Source organism: Oryctolagus cuniculus, chromosome 8, assembly GCF_964237555.1.
Source record: "Oryctolagus cuniculus chromosome 8, mOryCun1.1, whole genome shotgun sequence".
NCBI lineage: Eukaryota > Metazoa > Chordata > Mammalia > Lagomorpha > Leporidae > Oryctolagus > Oryctolagus cuniculus.
Window position 1 is genome coordinate 96,608,934 of NC_091439.1, and position 26,661 is coordinate 96,635,594.

The 26,661-nt window shown below is 38.8% G+C and overlaps 1 protein-coding gene across 1 annotated transcript; it reads left to right on the top strand.

Annotated features, from left to right (window-relative positions):
* Positions 1-545: 545 nt before the first annotated feature.
* On the top strand, positions 546-26,409 carry LOC138843392 (UDP-glucuronosyltransferase 2B13-like). Its single transcript, XM_070047217.1, has 6 exons — positions 546-1,331; positions 1,939-2,087; positions 17,509-17,640; positions 21,439-21,526; positions 22,730-22,949; positions 25,637-26,409. The coding sequence occupies exons 1-6, from the start codon at positions 575-577 to the stop codon at positions 25,914-25,916; spliced, it is 1,626 nt and encodes a 541-aa protein (XP_069903318.1). The 5' UTR covers positions 546-574; the 3' UTR covers positions 25,917-26,409.
* Positions 26,410-26,661: the final 252 nt, after the last annotated feature.

Genomic DNA, 26,661 nt, shown 5'->3' on the forward strand with positions numbered 1-26,661 from the left:
GGTCACTGCTCTAACCTAACCGCCTCACACAAGCAGGTCAGAGAATATGAGAGAGGTGGCAGCACTTAACCATAAAAGAGACTTCAGGGGCCGCCAATGAAGCACAGCTGATAAGCCGCTGTCCACAACACTGGCATCAGTTCAAGCGACAGAAGCTCAAATCCCATCTGATCCATTTCTGATCAAACTACCAACAATGTCCCTGGGAAGGCAAAGGAAGATTGCATGAGTATTTTAGGGCCTTGCCACTCAAATAGGAAACCCAAAGAGGGCCACAGTCTCACGGCTTCAGCTTGGACTTAGTCCCTACAGTTGTGAATATTAAAGGAGTAAACTAGTGGATGCAAGGTGTCTTTCTCTATTTTTCCCTCTCTCTGTAAGTCCTTAAAAATGTGGGGGAGACTCAAAACACACTGATATACACAGAGGTCATCTACCTTAACTTTTTCCAAATGCCATCTCAGTGCAGAGATCAGATTGAGATATGTTTACTATCACTGATTCAGGTTATATTTTAACTACGTGATGAATTTCTTCATGGATTCAAGCTTGACTAGCTAAGAAAGGAACAGCGATGGGAGAGGAAGCACTGCACTTCACCAGGATGCCTGTGAAATGCATTTCAGTTCTGCTGCTGCTGCTACAGCTGAGCTGCTGCTTCAGCTCTGGGAGTTGTGGGAAGGTGCTGGTGTGGCCTATGGAATTCAGTCACTGGATGAATATGAAGACAATCCTGGATGCACTTGTCCAGCAAGGCCATGAAGTCACTGTCCTGAGATCTTCAGCTTCTATTGTAATTGGTTCCAACAATGAATCGGGAATTAAATTTGAAACTTTCCATACATCCTACAGGAAAGATGAAATCGAGAATTTTTTCATGCATTGGTTCTCTAGAATGATAAATAATATGTCAATAGATAGTAATTGGGAACACTTTTCAGTAACGAAAATAGTTATTTTAAAATATTCTGACATTTGTGAAGCTATCTGCAAAGAAGTCATTTTGAACAAGAAACTCATGACAAAGCTGCAGGAATCAAGATTTGATGTTGTTCTTGCAGATCCTGTTAGTCCTGGTGGTGAGCTGCTGGCTGAGCTACTTAAAATACCCCTCGTGTACAATCTCCGCTTCTTTCCTGGCTACTTATTGCAAAAGCATGGTGGAGGACTCTTACTGCCTCCTTCCTATGTTCCTGTTATTATGTCTGGTCTAGGCAGTCAAATGACATTCATGGAGAGGGTGCAAAATCTGCTATGCGTGCTTTACTTTGACTTTTGGTTCCCAAAATTTAATGAGAAGCGATGGGATCAATTTTACAGTGAAGTACTGGGTAAGTCATCTTTTTAATTGATCCTAACTTTTGTGATTTTGAATGTGAGCTTGTATGAATGCAAAATCAAAGGAATTCATCTTTTATAGGTAAAATAATGAAATAAAAATATAAAAAGATTTGTCATTCTCACAAATGTAATGCAATAGTGTTTACATCACAGGGTCAGTTTAAGCCAATGGACCATCACTAGATTAGGGTGTTCCAGGGCGGCATACAACCACAAATAGAAATACGGAGGATTTCACCAAGCTTTTCCATGCCTATTTTACTCTACATTTTCCATGTTTGATTCTATAGTGCTCTATTTTATTAGTTACTTATGATTATGAGCCTATTGAGGTGAGATTCTATGTTTATTATTCCCTGGTATTGTCACACACATACACACAAACACACGAACACACACACACACACATATAATGTGAACCATGCATAAATTTTACATGTAAATTATACGATGCCTATATAACATATTCGGTTTCACACTGTGTACTTTATACATCATTCACTGCATAATTCCAACGCCTTTCAGAATTTGACATAATGTACTTCACATCACATTTCCCTCACTACTCTCCCTCTTCTTTCTTTTTCTCACATTCAGGAAGACCTGTTACGTTCTTGGAGCTAATGGGGAAAGCTGACATGTGGCTCATTCGAAGCTACTGGGACTTGGAGTTTCCTCGGCCACTTTTACCAAACTTTGATTTCATCGGAGGGCTCCACTGCAAACCTGCCAAACCTCTGCCTCAGGTAAGTAAGTTCCTGTGTGCTATATTTGGTTCGCTTCATATTTTCCATAGAAATGACTCTACATTCTTCATTTACAACATTTGATTCAAAGGAAGAGTTACAGGAAATGGTGGGAAAATCTTTCCAGGGGGAAATTCACATGAGGGGGCTTAAAAGTTTATGGAAATTTGAATAAGAAGCCAATGTACACTTTCCATGGACAATTTAAAAAGTGCTTGTATTTCAACACCATCACAAGTATCCAGAGTTCACCTTCATTACAGAGTAAAATGCAAAATCTGGGAGACTTTGAGACAAGAGTCTGTTAGATTAAGGTCTTCATTATTCAACACATAAGAAACTACAAGTCACTTTTTTGATGTATACTCATGAAGTGACTAGAATTTAACAGAAGCATGTGTTGGACATACAGAGGCAAGGTAGACACAGTGTCTTCTCTCCTCCATCACCTTTAGATCCCTTTAGGATACACTATGGGCAAATGATTAAACTTGAGTGGAAATGTTTAGATTGGAAAGAAGGACAGTGTTGGGAGTATATCTAATAAGGATCATAAGAGACGTCCAGGAGCCACTGATACTAAAGGTCAAAAACAGAGGATGTGCAGGAACAGGGAGAAGAGGGAAGAAAAAAATCCATAAAAAAGGACCAAGTTTTTTTTTTTTTAAGATTTATTTATTGGAATGGGAGAGGGACTGGGAGATGGGAGGGGTGCGAGTGGGTGGGAAGTTATGGGGGGAAAGCAGTTGTAATCCATAAACTGTAATTGAAAATTTATATTTACTAAATAAAAGTTAAAAAAAAGATTTATTTATTTCAAAGTTAGAAACAGAGAGGCAGACACACTCACTCACACACACACACACACACACACATTGAGTGAGAGAGAGAGAGAGAGAGAGAGAGAGAGAGAGAAGGGGGGGAGGGAACTTTTATCCACTGGTTCACTTTCCAAATGGTCACAATGACCAGGGCCATGTCAAAGCCAGGAGCTAAGAGCTTTATCCAGGTCTCCCACTTGGGTGACAGGAGCACAAGCACTTGGACCATTGCTTTTCCCAGGCCATTAGCAAGGACCTGAATTGAAAGTGGAACAGCCAGGATTCGAACCAGTACCCATATGGGGTTCTGGCATGGCAAGGCATGGCTTAACCTGATGCACCACAATGTCAACCCTAGTACTAGAGTTTTAAGCACAGTTTTCAAGAACTGCTATTTTAGAATTAGTTGAAGGGCCTGTGCTGTGGCACAGTGGGGTAAACCAGAGCCTACAGGGTCTGCATCCCATATGGGTACTGGTTCAAGACCAGTTCAATTCGGGTCCAGATACCTGCTTGTGCCTAGGAAAGCAGTGGAAGGCAGCCCACGTGCTTGAGCCTCTGTACCCACATGGGAGACCTGGACGAGGTTCCTGGCTCCTGGCAACGGCTTGGCCCAGCCCCAAATCATTGTGGCCATTTGGAGGGTGAATGAGTAAGTGGAAGATCTCTCTCTTTCTCGCTTTTTTTTTAATCTTTTTTAAAAAGAAAAGAAAGAATTAGAAGTTGAATAAAGAGCTTATTTCACTAGAGAGGAAATTTGGTATGTGTAACAGGAAAGAGTTTAAAATATCTCATAAGAACATTGAAGAAATCAAAGAGTTGATAAGATATGATCAGATTACTTTAAAAAGAAAACAGTTTTGAAGATTCAAACATTGGATTAGATTTAAGAGAGGTATGACTGTGGAAAAGATGAGACTTAAGATGGTGGTTCCCTATGAGTAATTAAATCCCATGTCATTTAAAAATTTAAACACCGTGGATGTCACTGGCTCACAGAGCCTGACTCCTTCTCTAGGTTATTTGTCACAGACGGAGGACTCACAACCTGCATGCCATATATGGATTATAATAAAATATGTTGTATTAAAAAAAGACAACTGTAAGAGTTCAGGCAGGGACCAATGCTGTGGTGTAGTGGGTAAAGCCACCGCCTGCAGTGCCAACATCCTATATGGGCATCGGTTCTAGTTCCGGCTGCTCCATTTCCAATCCAGCTCTCTGCTATGGCTTGGGAAAGCAGTGGAAAATGGCCCAAGTCTTTGGGCCCCTGCACCTCATGGGAGACCTGGGAGAACCTCCTAGCTCTTGGATTCAGGTGGGCACAGCTCCGGCCACTACAGCCAATTGGGGGCGTGAACTAGCAGATGGAAGACCTCTCTCTCTCTTTCTCTCTTCTCCTCTCTCTCTTTCTCTCTCCCCCTGCCTCTCCTCTCTCTATGTAACTCTGACCTTCAGATAAATAAATAAATCTTTTTTAAAAAAAATAAGTTCAGGCAGCAGACAGTGGAGAAATAGACTTTAATAGTCGTAGGAATGACTACATTTGATTTCATAACAGTAACACCACCAGTATGCTCTGTTAATATAGCTAATGCATCTAAAATGCCTCCAATATCCAAAGGGATGAAATCCATCCACATGTCAAGGAGACATCTACCTACATCTTATTATATCACTTATTGCATAATATTACATCACTATTAGATTACATCACTATTACTATTACATCTTATTATAGCACTATTGACAATATCAAGAAGTAGGAATTGAAGTTTAAGTCTATCCACTGGCGAATGATGTGGTACATATAAAATATGAAATACTATTAAAAAAATAAGATAAATCCAGTCATTTGTGACAACAGTGGTGAAACTTGAAAATAATCCAAGCATAGAAAGATAAGAACTGCATCTCTTTCATAATTAGAATCTAACAAAGTTGATCTCATAGTAGTTGGAAATTGATTGGCAGTTATCAAAAGCCAGGGAGAGTTGAAGGATGAGAGTGATGGGAAAATGGTGATAAACAAGTACTTAGTTATAGTTAGGAAATTGTTGTAAGTTCTGACAAAAATAAATCTGGGGGAAAAAGAATTTGTAATGTTTCACCATAAATAAATTATATATGTTTGAAAATATGTAATATGTTTACCTTTATTTGAACATTACATAATGTATGTATATATTAAAATTTTGCATTCTACTCTATAAATATATGCTTTTTATCTGTGAGTTAAAACATAAAAATGAAACACAATATAAAATGTCTCTGGCACAGTAAACCAGAACTATTGCTGACTATTGACATTGTTATTGCTCTTGTTGTTTCTCATACAATTAATGTCTTTTCAGTAGACTGAAATTATGTTCTCAAGTAAAGTCAAAGAGAAGAAAAATATAGTATACTCATTTAAAGTAAAGTCAAAGAGAAGAAAAATATAGTAGACTCATTTAAAAGCAAGTGTTAAGTTTTGACAATCAGTTGAGAAAGATGAGAGCTAAGGTTTGATTGTAAGCATTGAGGCTCTTCACCAGTATTCCAGCCTAACAGGAAAACCACTTCTCGACAACAAATGTGTGGCTCTGAATTATTTGCAGCCACACCCAATGTTTACTGCTTTCACCACCACATTACATCATTTCTTGTTGAGATCCAGATTTATAACAAAACATGAAAGAAATGGAATCTTCTAAGGGCAATGATTTCTGTCTTTTGACAAGCCTACGGGACACCACAGTAAAGCTCCCTTAGGTAAACTGGGCCTCAGTCTCATAGGTACCTGAGAGAATGACATCAGGGGAAATGTGCACTGTGTAGGGAATGAAGGTTTAGGAATTCCTACTCATTGTGCCTGAAAGTGGCCTTCAGTTTATAATTGAAATAGAATTCTGTCAGTGCACAGGATGGCATTTTTCATAAAGGAAATCAAGAATTTAATATATTTTAAATTCATATCGCACTTTTAAGACTGTGCAAGCAAATATTCTAAACATATGTGTATATAAAGATCTATCTATATATGTATTCTCATAATATGATCTCTATAATATTCTTTGTATAAAATGATCTCAAGAAATACTAAATTATTTGACATCTTACAGCTTAGTAAAGCTAATATTAAATGCTTAAAATAAAATATCTATTTTGAATGCACGTAGTTTGGCTTCATATGGTAATTTTCACAGGTCTAAAGGCTGAGGCAATATTAGTGAGAATACGATACAACATATCTCTACACTGAATGATTTCCTGATTTTCATAAAGGGAAAGTGACAGTGTTACTAAGAGGAGGAAAAAGAGCAATACTAGAGAAAAAGAAGATGGATAGAATTTAAATGGTGTTAGTTTTTAAAAATACCTGCTGTTATTAACAATTATGTCCCATCATCCATTACATAGGAAATCTATAAAGCATATATTGAGTAACAAATATTCCACTGATGGCAATTATGAAATAATTGTTTTTAGAATGCCATTCTTTGAAAAATTTAAATGAGAGTGACTAGACATTGAAAACATTTTTATATTCACTGAGAAAATGCCATACTCATTACTGCAAGCAAACTGTCACTAAGTGTTCAGCTGAACTAATGATTCTATATAAAACTGATATACAACATAAGAAATGCATTTAGGAAACTATTTTCTATGACTAGGATGCCGTTTTATTTCAAGGATGCATTGTATTTCAAATTATCAATATGTAAAAGTAGCTGTCGTATAAATGGAACATTGGGACAATGTATACTGTTTAGTAATAAATAGCATACAGCAATGCTGCCTGACACACTCCAGCATATTGCTATTTGTTGTTGTTGTTGACAAGTAGTGATGTGTTTCCCATCTCTATCTATGCAGTTCTTGAAAAAATTTTTAAAGGTTTAAAATTGTATAAGACTTTCTTCAAACAAATAATTGATATGAGTCTAGTAAATGCATGGATTATTGACGAAGTTGTGAAAAAGACAGGAAAGATTTCTTAAATGTGTTGGATTTAAAAAGAGAAAACTGCTTAACATACCTAAAATTATTTAAATCAGGACATTTCAAGAGGAAGGAAGTATAAAATGCTTGGACCTATTACTATCTAAGATGATTTAACATGAGAACTCATATTCTTCAAAATTAGTAAGACCAATGACACTATCAAAACAAGCTGTATCACATGAATCCAACAACATATCACCATAAATGTGATGGAATGCTTTCTGAAAGTATTTTGCATCTTTGCACTGAAAATAATTGTACTAGTAATGAAAGTCATTTATTTGCTATTATGCGATACATGAAAAGTTTCATATTTGTCCAATGTCCTGTTTATAAGGTGACCTACATATGAGACACTTGTATTGTCCTTTCACAATCTACATTTTTATTCTTAATAATAATAAAAGATATAACTCTCAATTATGCTTCACAACATTTTTAATGCACTAGTGTCAATTCTGTTCAAATATTTGCAGAATTCAAATTCTCAGACTTCATGGATTTAGTTGTGTAAACAATATTTGAAACCAAGTACAGAATTGTGGAGCTTAATTACATATTCTGTTAAAACATCTGTTTCCCCTACCAACTTGCTTTTTTATTAATTATCGTAAGCTCATATAATCTCTGTCCTTTTGTAAGACAGAAGAGAGAAGTTTAACAAATAACATAGAGTGACTTAAAAATATATTCTTTGGTTTATAAGACATGAAAATGTACAGAGAGAGCAGGAGCCAAGATGGCGGAATAGTGAGGGCACGCACTGATAGTCCGGGAAAAGATAGTTTAATAAAAGTGGAGTTACGGTAACCTCACGAAAAGGATCAGGGAAAAATTGCAGAGGAAACTCTTCCAGATCTAGTGGCTGTGACTCCGAGGACCTACGGGGAGAGCAAGGTCGCCCACCGCGTGGAAGCCAGGCCGCGGGAGCCACCAGAGCCACCGGACCCACCAGACCCGTCGGACCCGCTGGACCCTCCAGACCTGCCGGACCTGCCAGACACACCGGACACGCCGGACCCGTTGGAGCTGCAGAGTCTGCGCGCCAGCTGGAAGGGGAGGTGAGGAAAAAAACCTCTCTGCAACCCGAGACATTGGCGGGGAAAGGCAGAAAGAGCCTGCAGAGAACGAGGCCTGAAACTCCATTGGGGAAAGTTTACCAGGCTGGCTGGAGGAGAGAAAAATATCGAATAAATAAGGTGAACCATCATGGACATTTAGCCTCTCTCTCCACTCACCTTAAAAAGCCGAGCAAGACAAAGGGCAGATGCCATTTTACCTAAGTAAAGCAGTGCACACCATTTTGCATATGTAAAGCAGGTGCCCCTCATTAGCCAAGCAGAAACACCTGACTCTGGTAAGCAAACGAATACCCACAGGGGCCAGATTTCATACATCAACTACTCTCAATTCCACTCAGCTGTGTGGAATTACTTCCCAACTGAGTCAAAAAAAAAAAAAAAAAAAAAAAAAAAAAAAGAGAGACACAGAGAAAGAGAGAGAGAGCCAGAGCAAGCAAGAGAACAATCAGGGTGAATCACCTTTGGCACACCCTTAACCCCATAGAACCAGAGCTCTCTTGCCACACCGATCACAGCCTTTAAGGATCCATCAAAAGCAGACAGTCCACTTAATCTAGAGTCACAGTATAACCAGAAACAAATAAAGAATATCTCCAATATGCCAAACAAACGCAAAAGCCGAGGTAACAAGAACAAGGATGACACCCCCAAATGAAACAGACACCCCAATTCAAGATTATGAAGATGATGAGATAGAAGAAATGCAAGAGCAGATCTCAAAAAATTGATAAGAACATTAAGAAGTTCTCAACAATAAATTCTTGAACTACAGAAATCCTTAATGGACAAGATAGAAAATCTCTCTTGTGAAAATGAAATATTAAGGAGGAATCAAAATGAAATGAAACAACTAGCAGAACACGAAACTGTGATAGTGACAAGAAATCATAATGAAGTGAAGAATTCAATAGATCAAATGACAAACACATTAGAGAGCTTTACAAACAGAATGGGTGAAGCAGAAGAGAGAATATCAGACTTAGAAGACAGAGAACAGGAAAATATACAATCAAACCACAGAAAAGAAGAGGAAATTAGAAATCCAAAAAATATTGTCAGTGATCTTCAGGATACTATTAAAAAACCCAACATTCGGGTTCTAGGAGTTCCTGAAGGCATGGAGAGGGAGAAAGGATTAGAAGGCCTTTTTAGAGAGATATTAGCAGAAAATTTCCCAGGTTTGGAGAAGGACAGAGACATCCTAGTACAGAAAGCTCATAGAACCCCCAGTAAACATGACCAAAAGAGATCCTCACCACGACACGTTGTAATTAAACTCTCCACAGTGAAACATAAAGAAAAGATCCTAAAATGTGCAAGAGAGAAACGTCAGATTACTCTCAGAGGATCTCCAATCAGACTCACTGCTGACTTCTCATCAGAAACTCTACGAGCTAGGAGAGAATGGCGAGATATAGCCCAGGTAATAAGAGAGAAAAACTGCCAGCCCAGAATATTATATCCTGCAAAGTTCTCATTTGTGAATGAAGGTGAAATAAAGACCTTTCACAACAAACAGAAATTGAAAGAATTTGTCGCCACTCGTCCAGCCCTGCAAAAGATGCTTAAAGATGTGTTACACACAGAAACAAAGAAACACAGTCATCAATATGAAAGAAGGTAAAGGAAGGAAACCTCACAGCAAAAGATCACAGGGAATTCAAAGCATATATTAGAACTTATCTTTGGCAAATGGCAGGGCAAAGCTGCTACTTATCAATAGTCACATTGAACATTAATGGCCTGAACTGTCCAGTTAAAAGAAACCGATTGGCTGATTGGCTTAAGGAACAAAACCCATCTATTTGCTGCTTACAAGAAACACATCTTTCCAACAAAGATCCATACAGACTGAAAGTGAAAGGCTGGAAAAAGATATACCATGCCAACAGAAATGAGAAAAGAGCGGGCGAAGCCATCTTAATATCAGACAACATAAACTTTACCACAAAACTGTTAAGAGTGACAAAGAGGGGGCACTACATAATGATTAAGGGATCAATTCAACAGGAAGATATGACGATTATCAATGTATATGCACCTAATTACAGGGCACCGGTTTATTTAAAAGATTTGCTAAGGTACTTAAAGAGAGACTTAGACCCCAATACAATAGTACTGGGGGACTTCAGAAATAGACAGATCAACAGGATAGAAGATCAGCAAGGAGACAGTAGATTTAAACAACACTATATCCCAAATGGATCTAACAGATATCTACAGAACTTTTCATCCTAAACAGAGAGCATTTCCATTCTTCTCAGCAGTACATGGAACCTTCTCTAGGACTGACCACATACTAGGCCATAAACAAGTCTCAGCAAATTCAAAAGAATTAGAATCATACCATGGGTCTTCTCAGACCAGAAGCTTCTCAGCTTCTCAGGAATGAAGTTGGAAATTAGCAACTCAGGAATCCCTAGAGCATATGCAAACACATGAAAATTGAACAACATGCTCCTGAATGAACACTGGGTCATTCAAGAAATCAAAAGAGAAATAAAAAACTTTCTGGAAGTATATGAGGATAACAGCGCAACATATCAAAACTTATGGGATACAGCAAAAGCAGCGTTAAGAGGAAGGTTTATATCAATAGGTGCCCACATCAAGAAATTGGAAAGGCACCAAATAGATGAGCTTTCAATTCACCTCAAGGATCGAGAAAAACTGCACCAAACCAGACCCAAATCTAGTAGGAGAAGAGAAATAATTAAAATCAGAGAAGAAATCAACAGGATTGAATAAAAAAAAATTACAAAAAATCAGCCAAACGAGGAGCTGGTTTTTTGAAAAAAGCAACAAAATTGACAACCCATTGGCCCAACTAACTAAAAAAAAGAAGAGAAAAGACCCAAATCAGTAAAATCAGAGATGAAAAAATAAACGTAACAACAGACACCACAGAAATAAAAAGAATCATCAGAAATTACTACAAGGACCTCTATGCCAGCAAACAGGGAAACCTATCAGAAATGGATAGATTCCTGGACACAGGCAACCTATCTAAATTGAACCAGGAAGACATCGAAAACCTAAACAGACCCATAACTGAGATAGAAATTGAAACAGTAATAAAGGCCCTCCCAACAAAGAAAAGCCCAGGACCAGATGGATTCACTGCTGAATTCTACCAGACATTTAAAGAAGAACTGACTCCAATTCTTCTCAAACAATTCAGAACAATCGAAAAAGAGGGAGTCCTCCCAAATTCTTTCTATGAAGCCAGCATCACCTTAATTCCTAAGCCGGAAAAAGATGCAACAATTGAATGGGGAAAAGTTGGAAGCATTTCCACTGAGATCTGGTACCAGACAGGGATGCCCACTCTCACCACTGCTACTCAATATAGTTCTAGAAGTTCTATCCAGAGCTATTAGGCAAGAAAAAGAAATTAAAGGGATACAAATTGGGAAGGAAGACCTCAAACTATCCCTCTTTGCAGATGATATGATTATTTAGGGGACCCAAAGAACTCTACTAAGAGACTATTGGAACTCACAGAAGAGTTTGGCAAAGTAGCAGGATATAAAATCAATGCACAAAAATCAACAGCCTTTGTATACACAGGCAATACTACGGCTGAGGAAGAACTTCTAAGATCAATCCCATTCACAATAGCTACAAAAACAATCAAATACCTTGGAATAAACTTAACCAAGGACGTTAAAGATCTCTACGATGAAAATTACAAAACCTTAAAGAAAGAAATAGAAGAGGATACCAAGAAATGGAAAACTCTTCCATGCTCATGGATTGGAAGAATCAATATCATCAAAATGTCCATTCTCCCAAAAGCAATTTACAGATTCAATGCGATACCAATCAAGATATCAAAGACCTTCTTCTCAGATCTGGTAAAAATGATGCTGAAATTCATATGGAGACACAGGAGACCTCGAATGGCTAAAGCAATTTTGTACAACAAAAACAAAGCCGGAGGCATCACAATACCAGATTTCAGGACATCCTACAGGGCAGTTGTAATCAAAACAGCATGGTATTGGTACAGAAACAGATGGATAGACCAATGGAATAGAATTGAAACACCAGAAATCAATCCAAACATCTACAGCCAACTCATATTTGATCAAGGATACAAAACCAATCCCTGGAGTAAGGACAGTCTATTCAATAAATGGTTCTGGGAAAACTGGTTTTCCACATGCAGAATCATGAAGCAGAACCCCAACCTTTCCCCTTACACAAACATTCACTCAACATAGATTAAAGACTTAAATAAATGACCCGACACCATCAAATTACTAGAGAGCATTGGAAAAACCCTGCAAGATATAGGCACAGGCAAAGACTTCTTGGAAAATACCCCAGAAGCACAGGCAGTCAAAACCAAAATTAACTTTTGGGATTCCATCAAATTGAGAAGTTTCTGTACTGCAAAAGAAACAGTCAGGAAAGTGAAGAGACAACCAACAGAATGGGAAAATATATTTGCAAACTATGCAACAGATAAAGGGTTAATAACAAGAATCTACAAAGAAATCAAGAAACTCCAGAACATCAAAACAAACAACCCACTTAAGAGATGGGCCAAGGACCTCAATAGACATTTTTCAAAAGAGGAAATGCAAATGGCCAACAGACACATGAAAAAATGTTCAGGATCACTAGCAATCAGGGAAATGCAAATCAATACCACAATGAGGTTTCACCTCACCCCGGTGAGAATGGCTCACATGCAGAAATCTACCAACAACAAATGCTGGAGAGGATGTGGGGAAAAAGGGACACTAACCCACTGTTGGTGGGATTACAAACTGGAAAAGCCACTATGGAAGTCAGTCTGGAGATTCCTCAGAAACCTGAAAATAACCCTACCATTCAACCCAGCCATCCCCCTCCTTGGAATTTACCCATAGGAAATGAAATTGGCAAACAAAAAAGCTGTCTGCACATTAATGTTTATTGCCGCTCAATTCACAATAGCTAAGACCTGGAACCAACCCAAATGCCCATCAACAGTAGACTGGATAAAGAAATTATGGGACATGTACTCTATAGAATACTATACAGCACTCAAAAACAATGAAACCGGGTCATTTGAAACAAGATGGAGGAATGTGGAGAACATCATGCTGAGTGAATTAAGCCAGACCCAAAGGGACAAATATCATTTGTTCTCCCTGATTGGGGACAACTAACTGAGCACCAAAGGGGAAGCTTGTTGAAGTAAAATTGACACTATGAGAAACAGTGACTTGATCAGCTCTTGTCCTGACTGTTGATGTACAATGTAATACTTTATCCATTTTAGTATTTTTTTTGTTCTAGTAACATTGGTTGAACTCTGTAATTAACACACAATTATTCTTTTTATCCACTTTTTTAAAAACTATTATTTAATGAATATAAATTTCCAAAACAGCTTATGGATTACAATGGCTTCCACCCCATAATGTCCCTCCAACCCGCAACCCTCCCCTTATCCACTTCCTCTCCCCTTCCATTCACATCAAGATTCACTTTCGTTTCTCTTTATAGACAGAAGATCAGTTTAGCATACATTAAGTAAAGATTTCAACAGTTTGCTCCCACACAGAAACATAAAGTGAAAAATACTGTTTGAGTACTAGTTATAGCAATAAATCTCAATGTAAGGCACACTAAGGACAAAGATCCTACATGAGGAGTAAGTGCACAGTGTGACTCCTGTTGTTGACTTAACAAATTGACACTCTTGTTTATGGCATCAGTAATCACCCTAGGCTCTTGTCATGAGCTTCCAAGGCTATGGAAGCCCCCTGAGTTCACTGACTCTGATCATATTTAGACAAGGCCATGGTCAAAGTGGAAGTTCTCTCCTCCCTTCAGAGAAAGGTACCTCCTTCTTTGATGGCCCATTCTTTCCACTGGGATCTCACTCGTGGAGATCTTTCATTTAGGTTTTGTTTTTGTTTTTGTTTTTTTTGTTTTTTTTTTTTTTTTTTTTTTTTTTTTTTTTTTTTGCCAGAGTGTCTTGGCTTTCCATGCCTGAAATACTCTCATGGGCTTTTCAGCCAGATCCGAATGCCTTAAGGGCTGATTAGGAGGCCAGAGTGCTGTTTAGGAAATCTGCCATTCTATGGGTCTGCTGTGTATCTCACTTCCCATGTTGGATCATTCTCTCCCTTTTTGATTCTATCAGCTAGTATTTGCACACACTAGTCTTGTTTATGTGATCCCTTTGGTTCTTAGTCCTATCATTATGATCAATTGTGAACAGAAATTGATCACTGGGACTAGTGAGATGGCATTGGTACATGCCACCTTGATGGGATTGAATTGGAATCCCCTGGTATGTTTCTAACTCTACCGTTTGAGGTAGTCAGCTGAGCATGTCCCGAATTGCACATCTCTTCCCTCTCTTATTCCCACTCTTATATTTAACAGTGATCACTTTTCAGTTAAGTTTCAGCACTTAAGAAGAATTGTGTATTGATTACAGTATTCCACCAAACTATTAAGTAGAACAAATAAAAAAAATACTAAGAGGGATAACATTAAGCTGCTCATCAACAGTGAGGGTGAGGGCTGATCAAGTCACTGTTGCTCAGAGTGTTCATTTCACTTTAACAGGTTTCCTTTTTGGTGCTCAGTTAGTTGTCACCTATCAAGGAGAACAAGTGGTATTTGTCCCTTTGGGGTTGGCTTACTTCACTCGGCATAATGTTTTCCAAATTCCTAACAGAGATCACTTTTCAGTTAAAATTTAAACACCTAACAACAATTGTGTGTTAATTACAGAGTTCAACCTATTGTACTACAACAAAAAATACTAAAATGGATACAGTATTACATTGTACATCAACCGTCAGGACAAGAACTGATCAAGTAACTGTTTCTCATAGTGTCCATTTCATTTCAACAAGTTTCCCCTTTGGTGCTCAGTTAGTTGTCCCCAATCAGGGAGAACATACGATATTTGTCCCTTTGGGACTGGCTTAATTCACTCAGCATGATGTTTTCCAAATTCCTCCATCTTGTTGCAAATGACTGGGTTTCATTGTTTTTGAGTGCTGTATAGTATTCTATAGAGTACATGTCCCATAATTTCTTTATCCAGTCTACTGTTGATGGGCATTTGGGTTGGTTCCAGGTCTTAGCTATTGTGAATTGAGCGGCAATAAACATTAATGTGCAGACAGCTTTTTTGTTTGCCAATTTCATTTCCTATGGGTAAATTCCAAGGAGGGGGATGGCTGGGTTGAATGGTAGGGTTAAATTCAGTTTTCTGAGGAATCTCCAGACTTACTTCCTTCGTGGCTTGACCAGTTTGCATTCCCACCACAGTGGGTTAGTGTCCCTTTTTCCCCACATCCTCTCCAGCATCTGTTGTTGGTAGATTTCTGAATGTGAGCCATTCTAACTGGGGTGAGGTACCGGCAATGACTTCTGGGAAAACACCCCAGAAGCACAGGCAGTCAAAACCAAAATTAACATTTGGGATCGCATCAAATTGAGAAGTTTCTGTACTGCAAAAGAAACAGTCAGGAAAGTAAAGAAACAACCGACAGAATGGGAAAAAATATTTGCAAACTATGCAACAGATAAAGGGTTGATAACCAGAAACTACAAAGAAATCAAGAAACTCCAAAACATCAAAACAAACAACCTACAGAAGAGATTGGCCAAGGACCTCAATAATCATTTTTCAAAAGAGGAAATCCAAATGGCCAACAGACACATGAAAAAATGTTCAAGATCACTAGCAGTCAGGGAAATGCAAATCAAAAACACACAATTATTCTTAGGTATTTAAATTTTAACTGAAAAAGTGATCTCTGTTAGGAATTTGCAAAGCATTATGCTGAGTAAAATAAGCCAGTCCCAGAGGGACAAATACCATATGTTTTCCCTGATTGGTGACAACTAACTGAGCACCAAAAAGGAAACCTGTTAAAGTGAAATGAACACTATGAGAAACGGTGACTTGATCAGCCCTCACCTTACTGTTGATGAACAAGTTAACACGTTATCCCTCTTTGTATTTTTGTTTGTTTGTTCTACTTAATACTTTTGGTTGAATACTGTAATCAATACACAATTCTTCTTAAGTGCTGAAACTTAACTGAAAAGTGATCACTGTGAAATATAAGAGCAGGAATAAGAGGGAAGAGATGTGCAATTTGGGACATGCTCATGCTGACTTACCTCAAACGGTAGAGTTAGAAACATACCAGGGAATTCCAATTCAATCCCATCAAGGTACATGTGCCAATGCCATCTCACTAGTCCCTGTGATTAATTTCAGTTCACAATTGATCATGATGATAGGACTAAGAGCCAAAGGGATCACATAAACAAGACTAGTGTGTGCAAATACTAGCTGATAGAATAAAAAAGGTTGAGAACAATCCAACATGGGAAGCAAGATACACATACACAGCAGACCCATAGAATGGCAGATGTCCTAAACAGCACTCTGGCCTCAGAATCAGCCCTTAAGGTATTCGGATCTGGCTAAAAAGCCCATGAGAGTATTTCAGGCATGGAAAGCCAAGACACTCTGGAAAAAAAAAAAAAAAAAAACAACCACCCTACATGAAAGACCTCCACAAGTGAGATCCCAGTGAAAAGAACGTGTCATCAAGAAGGAGGTACCATTTTCTGAAGGGAGGAGGAGAGAACTTCCACTATGACTACGACCATGTACTTAACATGCTGTACAGTGTGATTTAATGCTATAGCTAGTACTCAAACAGTATTTTTCACTTTATGTTTCTCTGTGGGTGCAAACTGTTGAAATTTTTACTTAATATATGCTAAACCGATCTTCTGTATATAAAGAGAATTGAAAATGAATCTTGATGTGAATGGAAGGGGGAGGGAGAGGGAAAGGGGAGGGTTGCGGGTGGGAAGGAAGTTATGGGAGGGGGAAGCCATTGTAATCCATAAGCTGTACTTTGCAAATTTATATTCATTAAATAAAAGTTAAAAAAAAAAAGCTGCTGGGGCCGGTGCTGTGGCACAGCAGGTTAAAGCTCTGGCCTGAAGCACTGGCATCCCATATGGGCACAGATTCTAGTCCTGGCTGCTCCTTTTCCAAAAAAAAAAAAAAGTATTTAGTAAGACTTTAATAAAATTATTTTGATTTCAAAAAAAAAGAAAAGAAAATGTACACAGAAAAGGAACTAGTAAGTGCCAAATCAGTATCTGTAGCATTTATTTATAAGAATACATTTTTAGTAACCTAAACTGAATATTAAGGAATGATTAAAATTTATATATACACAAATATATGCAACACATACTTATCACACCATTATAATTGCTCTACCAAAGAACTTTTAATAATGCTATATCAGCTAAAATAGAAGGTTTATTGCAAACAGAAGAACAAAGAAAATAAAAATATCACATATTTTCTGTAAAATACAAGATGAATATAAATTAGGATTTCAGTGCTCTAAACACGTATCCCATAATGTCCATAGGGCACGGAGTTTTAGTTTGGGAAGAGAAAGGGTTTTGAGACCCTGATAACCAACAATGCTGCTCTTTATGACAGACCCAATTTTCTCTTCACAGGAGATGGAAGACTTTGTGCAGAGCTCTGGAGAAGAGGGAGTGGTGGTGTTTTCCCTGGGGTCCATGATCAGTAACCTGACTGAAGAAAGGGCCAATGTGATTGCATCAGCTCTTGCCCAGCTGCCACAAAAGGTCAGAAATGTGCCCTAAGGGCAGGCAACCGCTGAATGAGCCTGCTAAACTCTGCAAAGTGTCTCATTACACATATTCCTAGGTGAAGTGGAGATACTTATGATATCTATAATTCACTTCAGACATCAGTTAAACTCTTCCTGACACGTGCAAAAATAGCACAGAGTATATTACATTGTAGATAACTTTGACATTGACATTTTGATCAGAAATGTACCTAACAGGTGACTCGTGAAACCTTGGAATACTCAATCATTTAGCAGGCAGATAAAGAGAAATCACTGAATTCTACCCTGCTGTTGGCTTCTTTGCTGGAAGGGTTGCGAGGCCACTGTGTACACTAAAGCTGTATTCAGACAGAGGCTGAATTTTCATTACTGACTGCACTACCTCAATAACATTAAGGGAATACTGAAACACATCTTAAGAGCATTATAAAGTTTAGGATTCTCATATAATCCATGTCTCTTTACTTTCCCTAATTTGTATGTAGGGGTATTTAAGATACTAATCAGGAGCCTATTTGGAGAACAAAAGTCCAGAGCTCACCAAACATGAACCCAGCTATGCACTCATCTAAGTAGATTTAGAGAAACAGAAAAATTAATCTGCCCCTCACTACTGGACCCTAGCAGTGGCTTCGCAGAAAGATAGAAGCAGAAAAATTGGAGATGGGTCCTGTTCTGAAGGCACCTGTTGTACTTTATAAAAAGATCACTCCACAGAACTGTGATCCTAACTCATGAGTGCAATTCCTCTGGATTGAGGATGGAGATGGCAGTACAAGAAGGAGTCATTTCAAAGCAAGCCTGACACGTGATGGAGTTCCAATGTCCCCTTCTTTAAATAATAGTGGGAACTACATTTCTGATATATACAAGACACCTTTGAACTCTTGGTATTCAGCAACTACTTTTTAGCTTTTTAGCTGATAAAACCCTCTAGTAACTCCCCATGTTAATATCACAAAGAGAATCAGAAATTACTTTACCTCTCCTAAAGCAAATAGAAATGGTACACTCAAGTTTATGAGGATAAATACTCCAGTTATGATGATAAATTCAAATTTCTTTTTTTTAACTTTTATTTAATGAATATAAATTTCCAAAGTACAGCTTATGGATTAGAATGGCTTCCCCCACATAACGTCCCTCCAACCCGCAACCCTCCCCTTATCCACTTCCTCTCCCCTTCCATTCACATCAAGATTCACTTTCGTTTCTCTTTATAGACAGAAGATCAGTTTAGCATACATTAAGTAAAGATTTCAACAGTTTGCTCCCACACAAAAACATAAAGTGAAAAATACCATTTGAGTACTAGTTATAGCATTAAATCTCAATGTAAGGCACACTAAGGACAAAGATCCTACATGAGGAGTAAGTGCACAGTGTGACTCCTGTTGTTGACTTAACAAATTGACACTCTTGTTTATGGCATCAGTAATCACCCTAGGCTCTTGTCATGAGCTTCCAAGGCTATGGAAGCCCCCTGAGTTCACTGACTCTGATCATATTTAGACAAGGCCATGGTCAAAGTGGAAGTTCTCTCCTCCCTTCAGAGAAAGGTACCTCCTTCTTTGATGACCCATTCTTTCCAGTGGGATCTCACTCACAGCGATCTTCCATTGAGTTTTTTTTTTTTTTTCCACCAGAGTGTCTTGGCTTTCCATGCCTGAAATACTCTCATGGGCATTTCAGCTGGATCCGCATGCCTTAAGGTCTAATTATGAGGCCAGAGTGCTGTTAGGACATTTGCCATTCTATGGGTCTGCTGTGTATCTCACTTCCCATGTTGGATCATTCTCTCCCTTTTTTTATTCTATCAGCTAGTATTTGCAGACACTAGTCTTGTTTATGTGATCCCTTTGGTTCTTAGTCCTTTCATTACGATCAATTGTGTACAGAAATTGATCACTGGGACAAGTGAAATGGCATTGGTACATGCCACCTCGATGGGATTGAAGGGGAAACTTGTTGAAGTGAAATGGACACTATGAGAAACACTGACTTGATCAGCTCTTGTCCTGACGGTTGATGTACAATGTAATACTTTATCCATTTTAGTATTTTTTTTGTTCTAGTACCATTGGTTGAACTCTGTAATTAACACACAATTATTCTTAGGTGTTTAAATTTTAACTGAAAAGTGTTCTCTGTTAGGAATTTGGAAAACATTATGTTGAGTGAAATAAGCCAATCCCAAAGGGACAAATACCACTTGTTCTCCTTGATAGGTGACAACTAACTGAGCACCAAAAAGGAAACCTGTTAAAGTGAAATGAACACTCTGAGCAACAGTGACTTGATCAGCCCTCACCCTGACTGTTGATGAGCAGCTTAATATGTTATCCCTCTTAGTATTTTTTTTGTTTGTTCTACTTAATAGTTTGGTGGAATACTGTAATCAATACACAATTCTTCTTAAGTGCTGAAACTTAACTGAAAAGTGATCACTGTGAAATATAAGAGTGGGAATAAGAGAGGGAAGAGATGTGCAATTCGGGACATGCTCAAGCTGACTTACCTCAAACGGTAGAGTTAGAAACATACCAGAGGATTCGAATAAATTCAGATTTCTAACATCAGTACCTTATTTTGGTAGCTGACAAGGAAATGATCTGGCTATAGTAGTAATCAGCATTAGCAGCTGTCAATGCTTTCAATACATCGTGGAAATCCTAATAGTCAGTTAAATAAAATTTAGCCTTATCACAATAATGGATTTTTTCAGACACTGTATGCTTATGAACTGACTCTTTCTTCCTATATTAAAAGAAATTCCAATTCTAGCAGTAGTGATACTATTATGGTTTCATTTCAAAAATGTATCTTGAAATTTTTATATAACAAATTAAATGTAGTTCCTCAGTGCCAACCTATTTTATTTCTCAAATTAAAAGATGACAATTTCTCTGGGCCGGCACGATTGCGTAGCTGGTGTGGCCACTGCCTGCAATGCCACAATCCCGTGTTGGCTTTGCTTTGGGTCTTGGCTGCTCCACTTCTGCTCTGGTTCCCTGCTGTGAGCTGGGAGGGTGATGAAGAATGGCCCAGGTCCTTGGATTCGTCCACCTGTGTGGGAGACATGGAGGAAGCTCCTGGCTCCTGGCTTAGGATCGACTCAGCTCTGACCATTGCACTTATCTGGGGAGTGTACCAGTGGCTTGAAGACCTCTCTCTCTCTCTCTCTCATTCTGCCTCTTCCCCTCTGTAATTCTGCTTTACAAATACATGAATAAATGATTAAAAAAAATTGCAGATTCTCATAAAACAACTTATGGAACAGTGGATGCAAATAAACCCTTGTTTCCATTTTTTTTTAAATGTAAAAATGTTAATAGATTTGGAAGACAAGTCTCACATTTTAAACACAAACACATGTACAAACAAACATACATGCACATATCTATATATCTGTGTATCTATATAGATTTACAGATATATAGATATAGTTAATGCAGATCACAAGTAAACCAGTAATGAGATATTCTTCTTTCATTTGAATGAAGATCACCTAATAATGTCTTAGATGCTTGAATTTATCAAGCATCATCTTACCTGGGTTATATCCTATATGTGACACACCATGAATACATTCTAAACCTGACTGAATGCAAGAAGAGTACAGGAGACATGAAGGCTTCATCTTTTAATTCTCATTATTTAAATTCTCTTGCCCTCTTTTCTTTGTCATTCCAATATAAGGTATTTAAGAGTGATCTCCAGCCTCCTTAGAATTTTAACATGCCATAATTACAAATCCAATTCATGAAATTGCTATTACTTTACCAAACAGGTTCTTTGGCGATTTGAAGGCAAGAAACCAGACATGTTAGGATCCAACACCCGGCTCTATAAGTGGATCCCCCAGAATGACCTTCTTGGTAAGGCTCTGGAGAACACATACTGAAAACACTAGTAACAGTCGATCAAGATAGGAGTAGTAAGACTTTGTTATTGAAAACCTAAAGAATCAAGCCAAATGGCTTTGCAATCCTTGCCCAGTCCTAGGGTAAATGTATTATAAGATTTGGAATTTTATGATACAAAATTTGTAGGCCCAGAATCAAAGTATCCTTATTTTCAGTGTATGTACATCTCAGAGAGAATTTCTCAGTCATTTCCAGGGGGGAAGGCATTTCACTGAAGGGTTCAGATGCTTTTGGGACACATGCCTCCTATACTGGAGTTCCTGGATTCAAGTTCCAACTCCAATTCTGATGCCCACTTCCTGCTGACTCACCCTAGATGAAGAAGGCAGCAGCTGATGGCTAAAATATTTGAGTCACTGGCAGCCACACAGGAGTCCTGGATTGAGTCCCAGCTCCTGGCTTCGGCCTGGCCCATTCCTAGCTGTTTGGTGCATTTGATGAATGAACCATAGTAAGAAGATCTCCTTCTCCCTTTGTTGCTCTAAGGACTTCCCTTGCACTGTGTGTGTAAGTGTATGTGTGTATGTGTGTGTCTAGTGCTTGATCTGTTTCTTACAAACATATTAATTAAATAATAATAATCTCTTGGCTTGTCAGATGGAATCCTAATTCAAACATTACATTTATCATCTGCCTTTTCCCCTATTATGGAAATTTACAAATACCACCAAAACTAATACCCTTCTGTTATTATGCAGAATTCTATGTTTTCTGTGGGAAACATTAACAACCTTTAAAATAAAGTAATAAGGAATTTCAAGATAGCGTGTGGGCAACCTTCTACAACTTATAAATCACACTCAGTGCTGGCACGGTTTCTTGGAGAGAGCATGTTCTAACAGGCACTCGACCTTTTAATTTGACACATATACAGTTCCTTTTTTCCAGAATGTACTCTTTCATACCCATTTGGCAATCTTGCATACAGTACAAGCCTCACGTCACATACCACCTCTTCCACGTGACCTTCCCTTACCTCCCCAGTGCACTTAGGTGCCTCTTTCTCTTGATCTAAAAGCTATTTAAATGCAGTTTCATGGACATTGATACTGTGTTGTTAGAGTACACTGCGCTTTTAGTGCCTCATATTATACATTTCTCATTTCATTTGTAATATTTATAATTAATAATTTTCTAAAAATCACTCAATCCCAGGTCATCCAAAAACCAAGGCTTTTATAACTCATGGTGGAGCCAATGGTGTCTTCGAGGCAATCTACCATGGCATTCCCATGGTGGGCATTCCTTTGTTTGGAGATCAACTTGATAACATTGTCTACATGAAGGCCAAGGGAGCAGCTGTTAAGTTGAACTTGAAAACAATGTCCAGTGCAGATTTGCTCAATGCCTTGAAGACAGTCATTAATGACCCTTCGTGAGTATTACTGTTTCTTTAACATTACACAGTGTTTTCAGATCAATTTTCAGTGGAGGAATAAGGACTCAATTCTAATTTAGAACATGAACATCAGATTGAGTACAGATTTGCTTAATGCTAGAGGATAATCATCAATAATTCACTGGGAGTATCACTGTATCTTCTTGTGATGGATATATAGAATGATTATCAGAGGCTTAACGGTAGTGCACAGATTTTGAATTAGCCTGTCGCTCCCCCTCTTCATGGAAGAACGACACAGGACCCTGCGCTATTCTTTTGTCTGCTCGGCCCTTCCCGGGTTTGCTGCTGGTTCTTCCCGGGTTGGCTGCCGTCCTTCCACCTCCCTGGAAGGGCGGTTCCCCCTGCCACTTTCCCCATTTCCACGGGGGAGTGGCACATTGCCAGCCGGCTCTCTCGGGGGCTGCTCAGATGTTATTCAGATGTTCCCCTTAGATGTTCCTGGTGCATGTTGTCTCTCTCCTCCTTTATAGTCCTCTTCCACCAATCCCAACTCTGCTACCCACACGCCGAGTACGCTACTCTCCTCCAATCAGGAGCAGCTCCTGCAGCTTGTCAAGTTGGTGACAGGCAGCTGTGTAGAAGCTGTTTACTCCTCTCCCAGGGCCATATTGTGGGAGAGCAGATGCATAGAATAAGTCTTAATTCGAGTAACTTAATCTAGTCCGAGTTGCTCCCCACATTAGCCAATGATTGAAATGTGGAGCATCAATGAAGAAGGTTAACAGAGGATGACAAGGAAGTATTAGGAACAGAATTGTAGCCAGGAGGCAGGAATGTTATAATTGTACAAACTTAGGATCTTCACAGTTATAATTTTCTTTCAGCATAAGCACTCTTAAAATTGTATTTCAAAATCAATTTTGTTGTGTTGGTACAGATTTAAAACATGATATGTGGAATACATATTAATAATAAACAATGGTACTATAGTGCAACAGTATATGTGCCATTATTTCACATATATATTCATATAGTTGTGTTTTAAAAAATTATTCTGATTTGTTTTCAGTAAATCTGCATGGAAATATCAAATAATATTTTCAGTGACATTCCAGGGTTCTCAAATTTTCTATTCTTTTTTTTTTTTTTTTGACAGGCAGAGTGGACAGTGAGATTGAGAGACAGAGAGAAAGGTCTTCCTTTTGCCGTTGGTTCACCCTCCAATGGCCGCCGCGGCCGGCGCGCGGCGGCCGGTGCACTGCGCTGATCCGATGGCAGGAGCCAGGAGCCAGGTGCTTTTCCTGGTCTTCCCTGTGGGTGCAGGGCCCAAGCACCTGGGCCATCCTCCACTGCACTCCCTGGCCACAGCAGAGGGCTGGCCTGGAAGAGGGGCAACCAGGACAGAATCTGGCGCCTCTACCAGGACTAGAACCCGGTGTGCCGGCGCCGCTAGGCAGAAGATTAGCCTAGTGAGCCGCGGCGCCGGCCTCAAATTTTCTATTCTAATGCTGCAGTGCTGTCACGGATAGATAGTAGCAACTAGGATTTTCAAGTTTACTCAGTTAAAACTTCCTGAACAAAAAGGAGATATTTCTTTTCCATATGGGGATATTCTTAGGTCTATGGCTGTGGTTATTACTGTCTTACCTGGAAGATTATAAAATAAAGATTTAATTGATTTGCACTACAGAAGATGGAATATCCTTGTTTCATAATAATTTTTGAAAGTAGAGATATTTTCTTCCAACATTATTTCATCTAACAATAAAAACTGGATCACAGATATTTGTAAAAAGGGCAAGAAAATGTCAAGAGTCAGGATTCAAAGAAAAGCAATTCGCTTTCATACTTTCATAGCTTTAATTATCACTTCATTCATTAATAATTAACTTTTTTTTGCCAGGCAGTGTTAAACAGTGAGAGAGAGAGAGAGAGAGAGAGACAGAGAGAAAGGTCTTCCTTCCATTGGTTCACTCCCGTAAATGGCCGCAACTGCTGGTGTTGCACTGACCACAATCCAGGAGCCGGGTGCTTCCTCCCGGTCTCCCACGCAGTTGCAGGGACCCAAATACTTGTGCCATCCTCCGCTTCCCTCCTGGGCCACAGCAGAGAGCTGGACTGGGAGAGGAGCAACCGGGACGACTACCCGGCACCCCAACCAGGACTAAAACACGATGTCCTGGTGCCACAGGCGGAGGATTATCCTAGTGAGCCACAGTGCCGGCCAATGCTTAATGTTTCAACACTATACCAACTCCTGGTTGATACCAACTACTTATCAACATTTTAAAGACATTTCCCTAACCCATATGACAAACTAGCAGCCTATATTTAAAATTTTGAACTATTTTGAACATTGTATGTCAGGTCCATTCACAATTGCTTACTGAATAATTCCAGCTCCACATCTCTAATAGTTTTGTTGTTGGTTTTGCTTGTTTTGCTTTCACTAGCTTCCCCTTATCCAGAGGACGTAACTAATTTCAAATTCTAGACTGGGATGTTAGAAATCCTGGATCTTTCCAAACCTCTCTCTGCATCTTCACATTTTATGTATTCAACAAATTCCAGCCTATAAATGTAAGGTCTCTATAAAGCCTTCTGAAGAAATAATTTTCTTCTACATTTTCTTGACACTCATCTTTCGCATCTACATGAAAAGTATAGACCCACAATTCCTAGTTCACTCTATAAGATGATGTCCATTAATTTTCCTTCAGCTATAAGGAGAACGCCATGACGTTATCAAGAATTCACCACGATCAGCCCATGAAGCCGCTGGACCGAGCAGTCTTCTGGATCGAGTACGTCATGCGCCACAAAGGAGCCAAACATCTCCGGGTTGCAGCCCATGACCTCACCTGGTACCAGTACCACTCTCTGGATGTGATTGGGTTCCTGCTGGCCTGTGTGGCAATCACTACTTACCTTATCGTGAAATGTTGCCTTCTTGTTTATCGAAATGTTCTTGGGGCAGGAAAGAAGAAAAAGAGAGATTAGAGCTTGTTCATGTCTAAGGCTATTAATTTACCAGAGTTGAAATCATTCCTTTGATATCAAAGACTATGTATCATTGTGTGGAAGATGGTCCTTCTCATTTGGTCAGACCTGTGTCTTCCTGATTTTTCCAGATGTTTTATTCTTGATTAAACGTTTAGAAACACACAACTCAAATTGCACAGATCCTCAAGTAATACTACTTTAATCACAGCACTGAAAAATGAGACTCACTGGCACTTTAACCTGGTGGTGGTTGAGGAGTGAAGCCTGAGGTGTTCATGTGTATTTCCAGAAACATCATCTATTGAATTCCATACAATCAAGTAGAACATTCGTACCCAAACCAAAGAAAACCAGAGCCAGATCCTTGTAAAGGGGGGTACACAGATTTTACCAAGATTTCCATGAATCTAAGAGAGATTCCAGGATAAACTGACCTGAACTTTAACTAACTCAAAGTGACTGTGATATTTACAAAGTTGAAAAGTGAGGGTTGAGTAGAAAGAGTGTGAACCTCAAGTAAGAAAAGAATTTTATGTAAAAGGAACATTAGAGAAGAATGAAGTAGAAAATCACTAAAAATGATTATCAAGGTGTGTTAGAAAAAGTCCATTTTCAATTTGACAGAATTGTGTTTTCTTCAGCAAAAACTAAGCCATGGATGACAGGTTCGCCTTAGGGATATAGCACGTGACCCAGGGCAGATGCAAGACTGAGCAACCTTGCTCAAGTCTTTTAGCATGGT

Excerpts from the sequence above, each read along its gene's own strand:
- LOC138843392 (XM_070047217.1), top strand. The coding sequence starts at position 575 with ATGGGAGAGGAAGCACTGCACTTCACCAGGATGCCTGTGAAATGCATT. Across the intron at positions 1,332-1,938 it reads ATTTTACAGTGAAGTACTGG|GAAGACCTGTTACGTTCTTG; the intron begins GTAAGTCATCTT and ends TCTCACATTCAG. Across the intron at positions 2,088-17,508 it reads CTGCCAAACCTCTGCCTCAG|GAGATGGAAGACTTTGTGCA; the intron begins GTAAGTAAGTTC and ends TTCTCTTCACAG.